At 41.4% G+C, this 18,129-nt stretch overlaps 1 protein-coding gene across 1 annotated transcript in view; it reads left to right on the forward strand.

Moving 5' to 3' along the window:
* Nucleotides 1–1,156: 1,156 nt before the first annotated feature.
* LOC146609202 (uncharacterized) overlaps nucleotides 1,157–18,129 on the forward strand; it is a 70,464-nt gene continuing 53,491 nt past the window's right edge. The window contains exon 1 of the mRNA XM_085346600.1: nucleotides 1,157–1,345. Coding sequence (XP_085202726.1) covers nucleotides 1,318–1,345 — 28 coding nt within the window. The 5' untranslated portion in view covers nucleotides 1,157–1,317. The remainder of the gene's footprint in view (nucleotides 1,346–18,129) is intronic.

Consider the following 18,129-nt stretch of genomic DNA (forward strand, 5'->3'; position numbering starts at 1 on the left):
GAAACTGGTGTTGTGGCAAAGAAAGTCCACAACGGCACATTTACATTTGTAGTTTTTGCTGTATTTGGACTTGCAAATAGTGAACTTGTCAAAATGGAAACTGCTGAAGGTCGGGCCAGTTTTAAAAGAGAAGCTGATGTTTGCTCTCTGTACAAGTTTAGTGGGCTATAGTTGAAATCACAAGTACACATGGTCATAATAGGCTTTCATGGAGAGATCTAAAAATAGCAAACACACTGAAAGCAGTCTGGAGATGCAACAGGAAATGCCCTTGAAGGGGAAATCTGCCAAATTCTAATCAGGTCTGACTTCTTTGATTTGAGTAATGACTAGATTTTTTTAAATGTCAACCTTTCATTTGTTCCTCAGGCTGCCATTTAAAATTGGCCACAAATGTTTTTTTTTTTCAGGACATAATAAAAACACAGACAAACAGACAAAACGCCGGGCATGGCTTCATTTGATCCTGTTAGGTATTTGTAGGAGATTTTGTCATAATTCTTGAGTTATGGCCAAAAACACATACTGACCTTGACCTTCACATATGACCTCTCAAACCTTTACACACTGAAGCAAAAGTAAAAATTTTGGCCAAATTAAAGAAATAAAGAGAACCAATAAACACATTGCAGAGATATTTTGTTGATGAAAATCACTGAAGTAGAAGGTGCAGTTCTTTGGTTGAGTTTGGGTCTCAACATATGCAAAATATCCCGATCAGATCAGATCTGCGTCCTACTTTTAGGCTATGAGGGTGTCCCTCATGACTCATGCTCTGGGGTCTTTCCCGGAATGGGAGTGTTGCATTGCATTGGTAGTGGCGACTAAATATGTAAAATCTGGATGAAAGTTCTTTGTAACCTTTACGGAAATAAGAGCACCGAAGAAACTTCTGCTGCCCGTCCTTTACGCGTGTGCACATCCATGTTTCTGCATGACTGTGTTTGTCTTTCCATGTAAGACAATGTGTTCGTGTCCGCGTTAGTGTGTGCGTGCCAGCGACAAAGCGAGGGAGAGCGATAGAGCAACATCAGCAGTGACTGGGGGAAACCGGAGTGTGTGACGACGGTACGGCGGAGAGAGAGAGAGAGAGAGAGAGAGAGAGAGAGAGAGAGAGAGAGAGAGAGAGAGAGTCGGATGACACGCACATACACACCCTCTCTGCTTCTCACATACGGAGGAGAGGAGGACAGTGAAGAAGACAGAGAGGAGAACGGAGGAGAGGGGGAACGCGCAGAGAAAGAGACCCGGGGAGAAATGCCTGCTGGACGGATGGATTTTATTTTCCCCGAGCTGAACGAGCCTCTGTAAGACAACATGGGCTGCATAGGATCCCGGACAATCAGTAAGGACACGCTTCTTTATATCCCGCCATGTGGCGAGATGGATGGATGCATGCATGTGGAGAATTTAAAAGAAGAGAAATGAGATGAAACAGACACACATGTGTGATTTTCCAGGTTTACTTATCGCTAATTATCCCGCAGGAAGTTGCAGCGCTTCGGTGGTCTTCTGCTCTTTTCGTGCCCATAAAGGTGTCTGTTTTCAGGGTGTAGTGTCTGCACAGTTTACTGTAGGGATTACTATCGCATCTCAGTGCGTGTGCGTGTGTGTGTGTGTGTGTGTGTGTGTGTGTGTGTGTGTGTGTGTGTGTGAGGGGAGAGGCAGGACAGACAGGCAGCAGAGATGTGAGCGGAATAAGATGCGCTTTGACGTTTTTCGTCTCCACATGGATGACACTGGGCATGCAGACAGTGTGTGTGTGTGTGTGTGTGTGTGTGTGTGTGTGTGTGTATGAGAGATGAGAGAGAGAGAGAGACCTCCGCCTTGACACAAGACTAAGGTCATTGCATGCTGGGTGTCTGACAAAATCCCCCTCTCCCCCCTCCTCCCTTCTTCCACTTTCCCCTCTTACTCACCCCTTCTTTTCTTTCCTTCCTTCCATTCTTCCATCCATCCCTCCCTCCCTCCATCCATCCTCTCCTCTTGACTCTCCCTCTTCTGTGCGTCATGCTGCGACGTAATAAATTGAAGACGCAGGCAGTGGATACTACCGGGTTTTTCTCTCTCTCTCTCTCTCTCTCTCTCTCTCTCTCTCTCTCTCTCTCACACACTCTCACACACACACACACACACACACACACACACACACACACGGTGAGAGTTATGAACAGGAAGCTCCGAGATTGACTCTTGCAGGATGAGTCAGAACCGGGCTCGGCGCACTCAGGTGTGCGCCTGAACGCTCAGCTCATGTAGGTCATTTCTGTGAAGTCAATGCTACACACACGCGCACACACACCATTGTGAGGACCCCTGTTGACCTTATGCATTGATCTTTCCCTTCCAAAGGTTTAGGCTCTAACAGCCTGGATTCACCTTTTTACATTTTTGCCCAGAAATCACAAGGAAAAAAAGGAAAACCATTTCTTTGCTTAGAGCGCCCCCTACACTATCATTCCAGAGTGCGCTACTCTTCCTTCTTGTTACTTTTAATTTTCTTGCTCCAGTTTCCGATTTTTTGGACTCGTTTGTATCATTGCATCAAAATCATTTGGAATATTATCTCAGTTTCACAGTGTTGGTATCAGATGCTGTTAGCCAGGAATTGTTGGCTTATCGTAAATTAGCAATTTTCCAGTGTTCTTGAAATTAAAACAGCACAAGAGAGAACAAACTTACCCACTTCCTTAGTGACGCTAATGTTTTTTGGGTTCATTGGTACTTGAACCCTATAGATGGTTATGGGCGTGCAGTTAGCTAACTAGAACTTACAGCTATGCCAATGACATAACCTCCTTCTACTGGCTGAAAATGTTTTGGTGGTTTGTAGCCAACGCGACACTATAAGTCTCTCAGAGTGAATTTCGGCTAAACCTTCAATAATCAAATTTTAAATTCAGTGTTTAAAACGTTAAAAGAAAGCGCTCTTGCTCCTAAGGTCTGGAACTGGTCTACAAAGAGACAAGAGTACAAATGTGCTCATTGTACATTTAAATGTTCAGTGCCAGTTTAAAACTAAATTGTAAGTCAGTCAGGAAGGAGTGCAAGGTGAACATGTTCAGGCAGATACAGGACTTTCAGCACAGCATAGACACGCAGCAGTAGTGTGGTCATTTGTAGTTTAGGAGGTGGTGCTTTCTGTGAAAATTCCCACATGCCAGTGCCACTAAAGTCTCTCTCCACTACAAATACCACAACCCAAGATATCCCAAACTGCTGATAAAGAAAAGTGTGGTCACCTCTCTGCATGTGTATTGTCATTTCCCATTATGTGCAGCATCCAGCTGTTGTGTCCTGCCTTCACATGCTCATATGTGATGACACACACATTGTACCAGAGCCATGATCCCCTCCCTCTATCTACACTATCACAGCCTCATCAGCTCCTTTATGAAAACAAATGGAGGGTGCTGGAGGACTTAAATAAAGGAAAATTTGACCTTTGGTTGTCATTGAGCAGAGCCGGTAAAGGATGGCGAGGGACTGGGGCAGGGACTGTAGTGGGTGAGGAATGATAAGGAAGAAGAGCAGAAGCTTGTGGTGTGAAGATCCAAAATAATATCCTGGAGCGTTTATTTGGTCTCATAAGTGGGTGTGTTCCCCTTTGTGGTTAGGTTTTTTTTTTCTTGTCTCCTCTGGCTGATTCTCTCTCCCTCCCTTCCTCTTCTTCTCTCTCTATTATTTGCTGTGTCAGAAGTAGATCAAAGCACATTATGCTAGCTATGCGCCAGCCACGTTATCTAACTCCAGTTGATATTTTCATTTTTGGAAATGTGTGCTCCAGACGCTGTGAGGAGTGAGCTGAGAGTGAGGTCTGGAGCTGACTGTCTGCACGCAGGGGAGACAAAGCAATAAAAAGTGGGACTGTTCGCAGAGGATAAATGAGACCAAAAATATCTTAGCAAAGTATCAGAGCTAAACCTACACTGACAATAACAGAGTTTTTAGAAATTTTTGCTTTCACTGTATCTCCACTTTAATGGGATTTAATTTTGTTTCCAACTCTGCAAGTATTAGGTGTCTGTCTCTGAACAGGAACTAGGTTTTGGAAGTCAGTCTAAAACAAAGAGTTAATCTAGGAAAACTACAATGAGACAGACATAAAACAACTTCTGTGGATGAATATTGTGTGACCTTGATCAGGGACACAGTGGCGGCATTGTTGGGACGAGCGCGCTGAAGAACTGAAGGAAAAGGTAGAGGCTCACAGCTGCTGAGTACATCAAAAAGAGAAAGCAAAGCTGCTTCTTTGCAGAATAAAAAACACTGTTATTGTTATTGCACTTCTGTGTCCTTGTCATTGTTTACCAGCGCAGAACAAGCAATAGCTCAGACTTTGACATTTTAATTTCTGCTGCTTCTTAGGTTTGGTCTTACCACCACAGTACCCCTGCACATGTTGGTAGATGTAAAGTTCTACTGGGGCACAATTGGCCATGACTCAGTACGCACAGTTTGCTGCACAGTTACTTAGATATTCAATTCAATTATTTTTTAATGTAGTGCCAAATCAAAACGAGCGTTACCTCAAGGCACTTGAGGCGCTTCACAATCAACAACCCTTTACAAGTAAGCACTTGGTGACAGCAGGAAGGAAAAAAGCCCTTGTAACAGGAAGAAGCCAGGGAGCCAACAAAGAGAAGCTAATAAAGGAGAAATGTGATTCTTTCTGGTTCCTGTCAGTATTTTTGTTGCATCATTGCCTGATAATAATGAATTACAGTAGTTTGCCCTAGAAAATATAAAGTCATTAACTAATTTATTAGGCATTGCTCTTAGTGGGGATGCGTCTCATTGTAGAGATCTTGCGCAAATTCAGTAAGACAGTTTACATCTGGCTTCCTACATACATAAAGCTGAATATCATCTGCACACTCCCCGAGAAAAGCATGTATACTGTAAACAGAACTGGTCCCAGCACAGAACCCTGTGGAACTCCACAGTTAACCTTAGTGTGTGATTTGCACTCCCCAAATCTTTTAGATAAATATGATTCAAAACACTGCAGAACAGTACCTTTAATAACTATGGGATTTGCTAATCTCTCTAATAAGATATTGTGGTCAACACTATTGAATGCTGCACTGCGGTCCTGCAGAACATGCACAGAAATGAGTCCACTGTCAGATATACAATGAACTCCCCTTCCTTTGCTCACTGTTACTATTCCATTCCATTTATATTCTGAGATCTGCATGCACTACTTTTGAATTAATTATTCTTTGTCACTCAGAGTAGGGTACAGTTTTTCCCCACTAGACAGATGCCTGAAAAATGTTACACAGGCACCAGTTCATCATCAAACTAGTCATTTTTCTAAGTGCATCACATCATTCAGGAGCTTGCACTATTACTTATAGCAGTAATGGCTTGAAGCAATTGTTTTCTGTTTGACTTTCAGTCTCTTAGAACGTAGTCCACTCTTCTTTACAGCGGTGCTTCGGTTCATTGAGGTGTGTGGACATTCATTTATGAGCTCTTAAGGTCCTGCTACAGCATTTCAATGAGGTTGCAGTCTGGACTTTGACTGGGTCAGCACAACACCTTGATTCTTTACTTTTTCAGCCATTCTGTTGCATATTTTCTGCTTTGCTCGGGATCATTGTGCTGATTTAGTTTCAGCCAAGTTTTAGCTGTCATACAGATGGCCTCACTACTCTGGTACACACAGCAGTTAATGGTTGACTCAGTCACTGTGAGCTGCCCAGGTCCTGTGGCTGCAAAATAAGCACAACTGCTGACAACCTGACATGAGATGTTTGTGCTGAATTGTGTGTTTTGTTTTTCTCCAGTTGTGGTGCTTTACATTATGACTAAACATCAGCACTTTGGTTCAGTCTCCGTCTGTCCAAAGAGCTTTGTCCCTTTGTCTTGTGCTCTGTTCGGATGTAGCTTTGCAATCCTTAATTGAGCAGCATTGTTGTTATTAGAGATAAGAGGCTTTCTCCTGACAGCCCTTTGAAACAAGCCACATTTTTTCAGTCTTTTTCTAATTGTATGGTCATGAATTTAACTAACTTTAGCCTGTGGAGTGTGAAATGTAGTTCTTGGGTTTTCTACAGTTTCTCTGAGCATTGCATGGTCTGACCTTGGATTGGATTTGCTGGGACGATTGTGGCATTGTGTTATCACACACCTAAATACTCCAGACGAACACGCTGCCAATATGTCTGCTTTTATAGAGGTGCTCACACTCACTGATGATCAGTTAATTTAGTGCATTTAATTAGCAGCACCAGGCTGCTATATACCCTCTTCTTTCCTTTGGAGGCAGTAAGGGTGGACTTAGCTTTCACAGAACTGCACAGAACTCCATGAAAACTGTATTTCTCTGACTGTAAATGTGAACTTTTGCTTATTTTTGATCATTTGAAAGTGCTCTAATGAGTTACCTTCTTAGTAGTTAATGTTATAATGTGGCTGATTAGTTTTTAATGGCAGGAATCTTGCAATGCAACAAGTTAACTTTAAAAAATAAGGTTGCCCAACGATGCTTACCACCTAATATGTATTACACTGTATAATAATAGTAATAATAATGATGCAGCCCACAGAGGACAACAAAAAAACAACAAAAAAAACAAAAACAAACGATGCATCAAAGCAGGCAAAAACAGTCTTCTAAGAGCCCCATGATGAACACCATCAGGATAGTTTTACTGTCGTATCACATTATTTATTTTCTTTAAAGGATCAGAATGCTTCTAAAAATCAGACTGGAGGGTTGAATGAAAAGTGATGGGACCTAGAAGAGACACGCTGCATGACAGAGCTTGTTAAATCGGTCAGGGTGATTGGACAGCCCTCCCCTCCCTCCAAATTATTGCCTGCAGAATATTTCCTGCTGCGTTACTTGTGAGGAACATCTATTCTTATATTCGGCCTGAGTGAGAGCGGCGGCTGCTAAAAATAGATCCGGGGTAAAAGAGGGAGGTCAATCAGAGACGGAGGGAGGGAGAGGAGGGAAAATGTTACAGTAAATATGGGTCAACAGCTTGCTCTCCGTGTTCCTTTGTGTCACATTCACTTTTCACCCTTGACTCTGAGATTCTGTCAGGTGATCTGCAGAAAAGAAAATAAGACATGAGGCCGCAGTATCATCGTGCTTAAGCCTTTCATCACTCAGCTGTGTGTTTCCTGCAGAGTGCCATTTAACCAAAGCATCACCGCCTGTCATTACACTCAATTATCCTCCAGCAACACTAGAGCTGATGTTTAACAGTCATCACTCAGACAGCAGGACAGTCACACAGAAAGGCTCTCAGGCATACTGCAGGATCTCTATATCCAAACTCTCCAATCAGGCCCAGAAAGACGTTCTGCAGAAACTCGCACTAATAAAATCGATCTCGCATCAGAGGATCGAGGCGTCGTCTGGCTGATGCGCTTCACATCCATAAATTGTCACCACAGTAGATTTAAGACCACTTTACATGGAAAACTAAATCAAAAGCAGCAAACTGGGTTAGTAGTGTAAGGCTAAATACACTGGTTTAAGGAAATGTTTTACTAAATTTTTAATTTAAGCCTTGAAGAGAGACTTTCAAACCAAGCTTTGCATGGCAGATGATGGAATCAAGGCTGTGGAAAAATCTTTAAAAGGAATAAAAATCACTTTTGTGCTGAGCCCTTATTTTCAGGGATTTTTCCAATGACAAACAAAGTCAGCTAAAAAACTCAATCAACCTCTGTAAGCATTAGACTCTAGTTTAGACCCTAAAATAGCAGTTTGGGGAAAAACAGGAACAATTTTAACACAATGCCTCTCTGTCTTAGATGGAAGAAAACCGATGTAAAGGAAATACAACGTTATCTTTTGTTTGGGCTCCAAATTGCTGAGCCTTCACATTACTGGCGCCCTCCTAAATAAAAAAATTCACTATGCAGAGAAGCTATGAAACACAATCCAAAAGAGAAATTCAAATTAATTAGTATTTCTAACATGTTGCTCTACGTTAATGCCACTACATGCAGCTAAAGTCTAGAAAAGCATCAATATCATGACCTTCTTCAGTCCATGCGTCATATTTTGGACATCCACTCTAGGTTAGGTGCATCTAACAACTGTTCAGCTATTTGTTAATGCAAAGTTAATCACATGACTGAGTGCATTTAGACACACATGGTCAAAATGACCTCTGGGGGTTTAAATTTAGCATCAGGATGGAGAAGACAGGTGATTTCATGTGACATGATTGTTGTTGTCAGGTGGGCTGATCTGACTTTTTCAGAAACTACTGATGTACTGGAATTTTCCCACACAGCCAGCTAGGTTTACAGAGACTAGTCTAAAAAAAGAGAAATTCAGAGGTCAGAGGAAAATGGCCAGTGGTGATAGGAAGTTGAAGTGGTTGCTATAGCAGCAGAAGAGCATATCAGATGCCTCTCCTGTTAACTAAGAACAGGAAACAGAGACTAGAGTTTGAAAAATGTTGCCTGATCTGATTAATCTCAATTTCTGCTGTGATGTTTGAATTTGGCAAGAAAAATGGGTCCATTCTGTCCCATATCAGCGGAGCAGTCTGGTGGTGGAGGTGTAATGGTTTAGAAATACTCTTAAAATAGGTAACAATGGAAGGATTAAAATGTGGTTTCCTTGAAGAGGAGGTGCTTTAAGGTATCTTTAAGGTGCAGTTAAAAGACTTTGTCAATCAGGACATTTGTTCGAGGTAAGAGTTTGATAAACCACTTTCATCACCGCAGCATAACACTGAATAAATGTTTACTCACACGTCTGATTTCCAGCTACAAAGAGCAGCAACTGAGTCGTGGACCCATTTTGGACGGCAAATGCCAGTTTTTGAAGTTGTAAATGGGACTGAGTGTTGGCTGATGCTTTGGCTTGTAGTTTAGGATACATTTACAGCAAATGTGTGGAAGAGAGTTGCCTCTGAGCAGCATCAAATTACTGCTAATGCCTCGAAATTCAAAGTGAAAGTGGCAAAAGCAGACATGTTACGTTCACCTTCTACCTTCCAGAACAGATCAAACATGTTGGTTATTTTTCACCTTTCAATTTGTCCACCATCTGCCATCATGAGAAATGAGCCTGAGCCTTTTTGATGGGAGGAACAGCTCGGAGCGGTTTCTTTCTTGAACCAGCAGCTCTCCACCTAAATCCAGACCAGAGGCTGACAAAAGGCAGAGCAGAACAGAGACTGTTTAAGGCTGGATGCATTTCACTGTTACTGCTTTCTTGTTTACAATAATTGCACTGACAGTGAAGTGCACTTGGAGCTGGATGCAGGAAACTGAATATCACAGGTGCTGGTCACCATCACATTGAGGCAGATCAGCACTTGGCACTTGTTGTTTTGAGCATTGCAAAAATTTCAGATTTTATGTTGGTGCTTTTCTGTCACAGTATGTATGTACAGATAAACACTTTGATGTGGCGTGTCAAAGTATCACGTCTAAAAACTCTTTAACTTTTAAAGCCATTCTTCTTTTCACCCGTCCTGCTTTTATCTCACTGCAGTAATTTTTGCTCTTACAAGCAAAAAATGGAAGCATCTGTTTTCTGCTGGAAGCTTTCCTAAACCCACTGAACAATACCTGCACAGACAAAGCAACACTAATTTAGCATTACATTAGTCCCACTGAAAACGCTATGTCAAGATGAACAGAATCAACTTTTGGAGATTTACTTTGCTGGATGATTGAGAATGCATCAAGACATCACCTGTTTTACTTTGTAGCAAATAATCAAACCACAGATATAAGACATTTTTTTTTGTTTAATAGCTCAACATTCTGGCTTCAGGAAACATCCAAAAAAATTTAATTATATCAAGTAGAGGGACATATAATATACTGGATCACCTTGTAATATGCAAACTAGTACCAGGACAAAGCTAAATATCCAAAAAGGTTTGCAAATAAAAGAAAGTGTTTGCAGGCCTCAATGAGTGGCTGCACCTGGCTGATTGAAGGAAAGCATGGCCCCAACAAGAGGGCTGCCAGCTGAAACAACTCAAAGGATTATACAAATCTTTCAGGTAGAAAATCCGAGAAAAGATTTCAGTTGTTTCTCATAAGCTTTGCCTAAAATATTCATTGCATGAAAACAAAGTGAGAAGGTTATAAAAGCAAAACACATGGGCAAAGAGTCTGGACATAAAGCCTGAATAAATATGACCTGAAAAATAGACAGCAAAAGAAAATAAACAGCAAAAGAAAAGTGCAGAAACAGGAATCAGAGTTTGTGACAGAACTGCAACAAACTAGCTGAAATTCAGATTCACGGTCAGGAAAGCCAAATTCAAACCAACACTAATAGTTAAACAAAAAAAAATCAAGGTAACAATGAGCTAAAGAGAACCAAGACAAGCTTGTGTGCTGTGTTTGGATGAAAGTGATCTTTAATGATGAAGCACAAATTAGCAACGGGAAATCCATTAATTAAACAGAATTCATTTTGTTTGATGGTTATGATGCCAGGATAACTATTAAAGAAAAAAAAAATAGCTGTTTTTTTATACAAAGAAAACAGAAGTGAGGTGATTCCACAATTTTGTGAAGGTTTTCAGAAAGCCACATAGGATTCAATCACCTGGGGCATGAAAAATAACAAAACTAAATTTGACGTAAATCTGGCACTAATCCCTTCAAGGTTTTCCCCTTGAGAAGCTCCAGACCACTCCCAGTGCTCCTGTCATTTTTAGATCTGCTCATTTGATTCATGCTGGATCTCCTCCCCTGTCACAACAGTGCCCCTTAAACTGGAACTTAATGGTAGGTAGGAGGACAAAGTTTGGTTGTGAGTCATCTTTGTTTTCGAACGGTGATGAAAGAAAGGTGTCTCTTTGTGTCAGATGTCCCCTCCTCGGGTCTCAGAACAGTTTAGAAATGCTCTGAACCTTTCAAACACATCTCGTGAGTTCGAGGAGGTTGTTAAAAAGTGGCCAAAGGCAGCGTGAAACCTGGGTAAACTAAAGAGAGAGAGGGGCAGAGCCTTAGAAAGTTTTAGGTTTGCATGTTTTCCAATTAACATTTTGATGCAGGATTTAAAAAAAAAATGTTAATGGGCAGAACTGGAAATATGTGAAAGGTGTCCTCTGTCAGTGCTGAAATGAAGTGCAGATGCATGCCAGATGATGCACTTCGAGGAGATCTATATAATCCATGGATCTGTGGTTTTCCATTATGGAGTGGCTTTGCAGTTCCCTCATACTTACTGTGAGTGTGAGCTGGTGCATGAAAGTGCCAGAGTTGGCAGCCGTAGTTTGAGGCTGAGACTCCACACACGGCAACACTCTTCCTATCAGCATGCAGTGCCAGCTGGCTTACAGCTCGTGTGTGTGCAGTTAGTACATTTACTGTTTGTACTTCTGTTACTTGGAAGTTAGAAAAAAGGGGGGAAATGATCATAGTCCAATATTTAAAACCCAGCTCAAGTCCAATATCTAATTTCTTTTGTTGATGTTTTTGAGCTGCATTGCTCTGAAACTGCTTTACCTGCTTTGGTCATTCAGTCAGACTTAACAAAGGGAGCAAGAATCAGTTAAATTAGGTTCAATTTGGGAACCCATTAACTACTCCACTGTCTGGAGCCAATAGCCTCCATCCGGGCCAAGATTTTATCACTGTCATTGTTTCCAAAAGTGGATCGTTTTCAAAATGCTAATTATAAAAGCTAAACTGTAGCTAAAGGTTATCAGATGTTTTTTCTTTGTTGGCAGCTTGTTTTTACATTATGAGGCTAATAACAAAAAAGAGACTCGTGTTAGTGGCCCGTAAAACAGTAGGATGAAGACTCTGGTTGTGCAGGGCTGGACAGTACGGGATTTCATTCACATTTGACTAAAAGCAGATGCATGCACACTATAAAATGTGGAGGTGGTACCATGACTGCGAACACAGTCAAAGATGATGTTTTTAAGAATCAGCAACAGAAGCGCAAGTTACCGTGAAAGCTTTGTGAGTAAAAAGCCAATAAGAGTCCTTTATGACACAACCACATCAGCAAGCACAAAGGTAAAGAAGAGTCTTCTTAGCTGCTGCTGTGCATTGCCGGTTTGCTCAGATTAAAGCGTGTTTAATATCTTTAAGTTTCATAGATTTCTTGTAGACTTTGATGCACCCGTCCTCTCTCTCTTTTTCTCTCTAGCAGTGAGACCAGCAGCATGCAGGGGTGAGCTTAAAGGAGGGCACAAGGTGGCTGCACTACATTTATTTCAAAGCTTTAGTTGTTTTTAATTTGCATATTTAGACTATTGGTATACAATTTAAATCTAATTATATAAATTATAATTATATTTTATAATTGCAAACCAGGCCTGCAGTGGTTTTTCAGATTCTTCATTCCATAAAATTCCATAGGAAAGTTTTTTTTAAAGACTGTTAAGTTGGCAACGTACGCTGAACGTGAGATAAACACAGAAGTTGTCAGAGGGGGATGACAAATACCAAAATCAAAAGAACTGGGAACTTTATAATAAATGTTTTCTTTTTCTTTTTTTAAACATATAGATGCTAATAATCGGTGCATGTGTAACGATGTCTGTGCAAAGTTTAGTTCAGTTTGAGGAGATACAGGTTGACGTATATACAAACATTCTCTCATTGTAGAAAGATGAAGCCACCAATCAGTGGATAAGTTAATTAAAACTAACTTCTATAAGGCCAAACTTGGAATCTCTCTCTCTTTTTCTTTGCACGTGGACTTTTTATCAGCATGTCAAACGTGATTGGTCAACAGAACTCAGGAGTAGACGACAAAGGGTACGCTGGCTTTCATATTCATATCCACAATTAGTTCACAGAGATCAGCATTATTAGTAAGGAGTTCAATTCATTAGAAAGACTCCACTTTGCACACTTTTAATGAGCAGAGCTGTGGAAACAAAAATGTGGAGATTTCAGAGACCGAGTCACCTCTGAGTGAGCATCATGAATATTTTGCTCACGTTTCCACTGTGAAGCCCTTAATTAACAGATTTTACTGCTTCAGCATGGCCACGATGGAGCATTGGTCGGCTCAGTGAGCAGCAACATTGTAGTGTTACTGAGGTTTGCTGTGGAATTAGAAACATTTAATGGCATGTCGGTCTGGAAATTTGATAACTACCGTGGCAATCAGGGACCGCACCTCTCTGCAAAGGCCGCTGTCTTGTTTTGCAGTTGTAAAGAAAGGATCCTTCGACTCTGAAGTTCAAAGGGTTCTTCTGTTGTCTGCGGGCCTCTTCTCCACAAAGTTTCATGAAGTGTAGCTTGATGATTTGTGTGCAGTGATCATATAACAGATTTACCGTCACATTTCCATTGTGTATATCAATATTACAGGAACATTAATCCTGGAATCTATACATTTACAGTCTTCTGTTTGTCCACGCTGGTGCAACCTGAGATGTTATGTGATCCGTTGCTCTGCTTTCGTTTCTTTGTTTCATCTGGCAGCAAACAACGACAGAGGAAGACGCTCTGACCGAGAGTAGAGAGCAGACTCGGTGTTTGGCAGACAGCAGCTTGATTTCCACATAAATACACCCAGGTTGGATAATGCAAGTGGCATCTGATGTGACACTTGGCCTGTGCGGTCATCTGTGAGTGCAGTGGGATCACAGTGGAGTCCTGCTGGTTTTATTTTTAGCTAAATCGATTCAGGCCACTAATGGAAAACGAAGGTGATGCCTTTTTCTGACTCGCCCGTTTCTCAGTTTTCTCAACTAAATCTGCATCACAGTGGCTACATTCCTGCTCCCGGTCCTCAACACGGAAGCCTGAAGCTGCCATGCCAGATGAATTTTAGATGTGACGAGCAGCTTGGAAAGGAACTAAAAGCAACTTATAAATGGCATCCAGAGACAACAGCTTGAATTTCAATGCCAAAAAAGGTGACGTCAGTAGACTGCGCACCACTCACGTTCACGGCCCCCCTTGTCGCTGCAGTTTTATGCACATTAAAGGAGTCAGTTTGACCTGCATTGAGAAAATATTTAATTTTACTGCAGTAGAAACGTGATTAAAGCTCAAATTATGTAATTTAAACATAATTTATACATATCACAGAGATCCCAGCACACATGTAAAGGAGAGATCAGATTTACAGACTGCAGACTTCAGCAGCCAAAAGCGTCCTCAGACATTTCTTAATTAATTGCATCAACCCACTTACCCCTCGCCAAGGTCACAGGTTTAGGCTGGAGTCTGTCCCAGCACACATTGTCCTTTTATGCAAAAAACACCATCAAGAAAAGCACTAAAGCTTATCTGTTGGCTCTCCACATACTTTGATAGCACGGAGTGTCTCCCTTGGTCATATTGTCTGGCCTGTTTATCACTTATAGGTTCAGAAGGTTTTTGTCAGCTGTGTTGTTAGCAGGTATCAGCCATAGACATTCCTTTGTTTTTCATGACTGTCCCCTCATCAAGAAAATCCTTAGTTTTTACCATAGTTGGCTGACTAATGGCTTAAAACTCCAAACTTATGTACAGTAGTTCACCTTAGGCCACGATGATAGAAAACTAGCAATATTTAGAGGAAGTACAAACTGTTAGAAGGTTTCTGTAGGTCTGTCACGTCTGCTGTGTGGCTGGTAGAAAGGACCCCAAACACAGACTCGCAGAGGCAAAGATGAACTTAAAAAAACTCAGCTGGTTTATTGCTGGTAGTTAGGAATACAAGATAAACTGGAACACAGGTACCCTAACAAGGTCTGCTAATCATATTGGCTGCCCTGTTTCCAGATCCAGACTGTCATTCCTCTTTTTGGTGTGTTTTCTGTCTGCCTCCGCTCTTTATTACGCTGCAACTTCCACAATCACCTGTTTTTATTTTTTTCTTTGAATTATACTCAAACTTTAATGAAGTCTCCTATAAAAAGGATATTTTTAAGTTCTGTAAATATGCAGTGCTTGTTGAGTTGGTGAGTAAATGTCTTTAATTAGTCAGACTCGAGTATTAATCAAAATAAACCCAGAACTGTGTGGAAAATGTAATGCAGAAATTAAGTAATCAGATATTGTTCAAACTTTAAGAATGATTGGAAACAAGAACAAGGACGTGTGTTTTGTGCCACACAACAGCACAATAGTGCATCTTTGTTAACTTTGTGTTAACATCCCCAGATGGTACGGATGTGAACACTAGTGACCTGGGAAGTAATTGTGTTTCACTGCATGAAAGCATGTTGCATTGTGTAACGGTGACTTCAGATTCTGGCTCAAACGTGAATGGTTGACCTCTGGGATTTGCTGGCAGCTAACCCGTCACAGCAGAGTGGGCTTTTTGGAAGTGGGGCACTAAAGTCACAAGGGGTGAAGAGAGGTGATGCGCAAAGGCAAACGTGATGTGTTTTGTGGACATTAAACCTTCCATTGGACCCTGAAAATAAAATTATGAACCTGTGAATGAACACAAAGAGGTCTTTAAACTGTCAAACACTCCCTTGTGTTTGTTCTTCTGTCAGGTGTGTTTGAGGTATCACCTTACACAGGAAAGCCCTCATCCCTCCCTACACTAAAAATATTGACTTTTTGATACCACTGTTGACAGACGGACTGACGAATGCTCTGTGCACTAAGCAGTGTGTGTGTGTGTGCATAGAAAAACACAAATGCACACATTTGATGGATTGTGTGATCTTGCTGCCGAGTCAAAGGGTGACAGATACATGGAATGAGGTGACCAGTCAATAATGTGATTGACGGATTTCCCAGGATCATCTGAGCTGTAAGGCAGAGAGAGAAAGAGAAATACATCCTGAAATCCGGACAACGTTTAGATCACATTATCTACATCTGATCTAAGTTATAGTGTGACTAGATCTGCTGGTATAACCGTTTCAGCTTCCTACTGAGGTAATTCCTCAGGAAAAGAGAAAAAAGATTACGTTTTCCAATAAAGGATAAACAAAGAACACATTTCAACACTCCGTGCAGGCACAGATGCTTAGATTGCAAGCAGGGCCTCACAGTGAGGTAGGTGATCAGACACAGGTGTAGCACAAAAACAATGGGTTTCAGGGTGAACATTATGTAGGGTGATAGCCCCACATTTTAAGTTTCAGCTCATCCAAGCCATGTGGACAGTTGTAGAGCGTGGCAGTTCAGTTTATATGGTGGGGAAGCCATTTCTTTACAAACCTGGCTTTGTAGACATGGAAGTTGAAATAGGAAAGAACTTTCCAGGGTTTTTTCTTCACAGAGAAATTTCATGGAGAGTCAGGGTGAAATGTCCATGTATTTTGAAGTAACAACCACATCTCCAGTTCAGGTCTGCAGGAGGGTGTTGAACCTACTCCGACTGACATTGGGTGAGAGGGGGTGTACGTCACAGGGCCAAAGATTCACATCTACGACCAACGAGCACTCTGGGTGAACCCACGCAGGCTCAGGAAGAACAGCTGCATCCTTAAAGGTTTTTGATTATGGGGATATTATTTGCATGCATGCCTCTTCCACACTTTGTTGTCTAGACTCTTTCTGCTGCAGCTCTTTACATCACTGCGTACTTTGCAATCTGGTTTCTTGACCTTCATTAAGTCTAAGGAGATACCAGGACGGGTATATTTTAATGCACAAAGTCATACTGAGCAAGCTCCCTACATCTCTGTTAACACTTATAGACAACTGGCATGATTTGCAGTCTTCTTGATGATTCTGTTTTTGGGTATGCAGGATTTTTTCTGAACTTTGTAGAACAGAATTCTCATGAAATAAGATTCAGAGAAGAGCACATGAGGCGCTCACGTGTAATCAGTGCATTGTAATGCAAACTCTGCACGGATGAGTCGGCACATTCACTAAAAACTAGCAGGCATGCAGAAATCTGCACAGATCCTCAGGCTCAATGTCTGATGACAACATTTTTGTCACTCTGACCTGAGTGTACCCTAGTGGCCTATTGTGTTACGTACGGTTAAATAAAGGTTAAATAAAATAAAACCTTCTTGCTGAGAGCCACCACAGCACAAACCCTAGCTGTGAATTAATTTAGTCAAACACTGTTCATTAGATGGTGAGTATGAAGTTACTCTTATCATCTTGCTGATGTGTGTAGCCATCTGCCAAAAAGAAATTCCCAATTTAGGAAAAAAACTCCTGCTTTCCTTGAAATGGCACCATTAAATCTGGGAACACAAACAACCAACACAACTAAAACAAGTTCCCTGAGTTCTCTTTGTTACAGTTAACACCAGAAAGCACGTCTTTGTTTCATAAAACCTCCCAAACTGCTCAGGCACCGGCCTGGACCTTGAATTGCCTTAAACTGCTTTCTTGGATAAATTTGAGATGCTAGTTTTAAGAGTTTAAGGAAAAGTGGGCTCAACTTATGAAGACAAATTTACTCTAAGTTCATTCTTGTGTGTGAAATTGTCTTTAGTGGCTAAGAAGATTGTAAAAGATAAAATTGGATTGCGCTCTTGTAACTGGACGCACACTTGTGTGTTACTCACTGTGACGACATCACTGAGCATCTCACACAGAATAATTTAAAAGCTCCAAGAGGACAGAGACCTACAATGACCTGAGATTATCACGCAAGCCTTTAAAACGAGTCTCTGGCTGTAAAAACAAGGCTGCTGTCAAACACAATAACTGATCAGCTGCAGATTTATGCAGTCTACGTTTCAAGCGAGCACTGCTTACAGCAGCTGGGACACCGTTGAAATCTCATGAGGATAAAGCAATCGAAATCAAGCAAAAACATCTCAGAAGTAATAAAAGAAGAAATAAATATTTTACAGTCTACAAGTGCAGAATCCACAACCCTTAAAAGAGACCAGAGAGCTCAGTTTAAAGCATACTCCTCACACCAAGGTGTGTCCAGTACAGGTGATGCACAGGTGGCTGTCCAGGTTCTCAGTCATCGAGGTCATGGTAGTCTTAAGAACTTGAAATGGAGGCAAATAAACCAAGGTGTGAATTAAGTCATGGATCATTGCTGTCACAGAGGTGGTGGACTGCAACACTATCTATCATATATGGTCTTCCCAGGTGATTCATAATCTGCGTTTTCTCTAATGACCAGCAGGGGCTGACTCCACCGGACCCAGTCAGTGTTCAGGGGGATCATAAACCTGGCTATGCTTTACCTTGACTGACATGTTGGTAGCCTATGAACATGCAACGTCTCTCAGTTTCTTTCTATTGTTGTAGGCCCAAGACACTCTCTTCTTAATC

This window comes from Diplotaxodon limnothrissa, linkage group LG22 (assembly GCF_057381915.1).
Source record: "Diplotaxodon limnothrissa isolate DT_005_m linkage group LG22, D_limnothrissa_male_GT1.1, whole genome shotgun sequence".
NCBI classification, from domain to species: Eukaryota; Metazoa; Chordata; class Actinopteri; order Cichliformes; family Cichlidae; genus Diplotaxodon; species Diplotaxodon limnothrissa.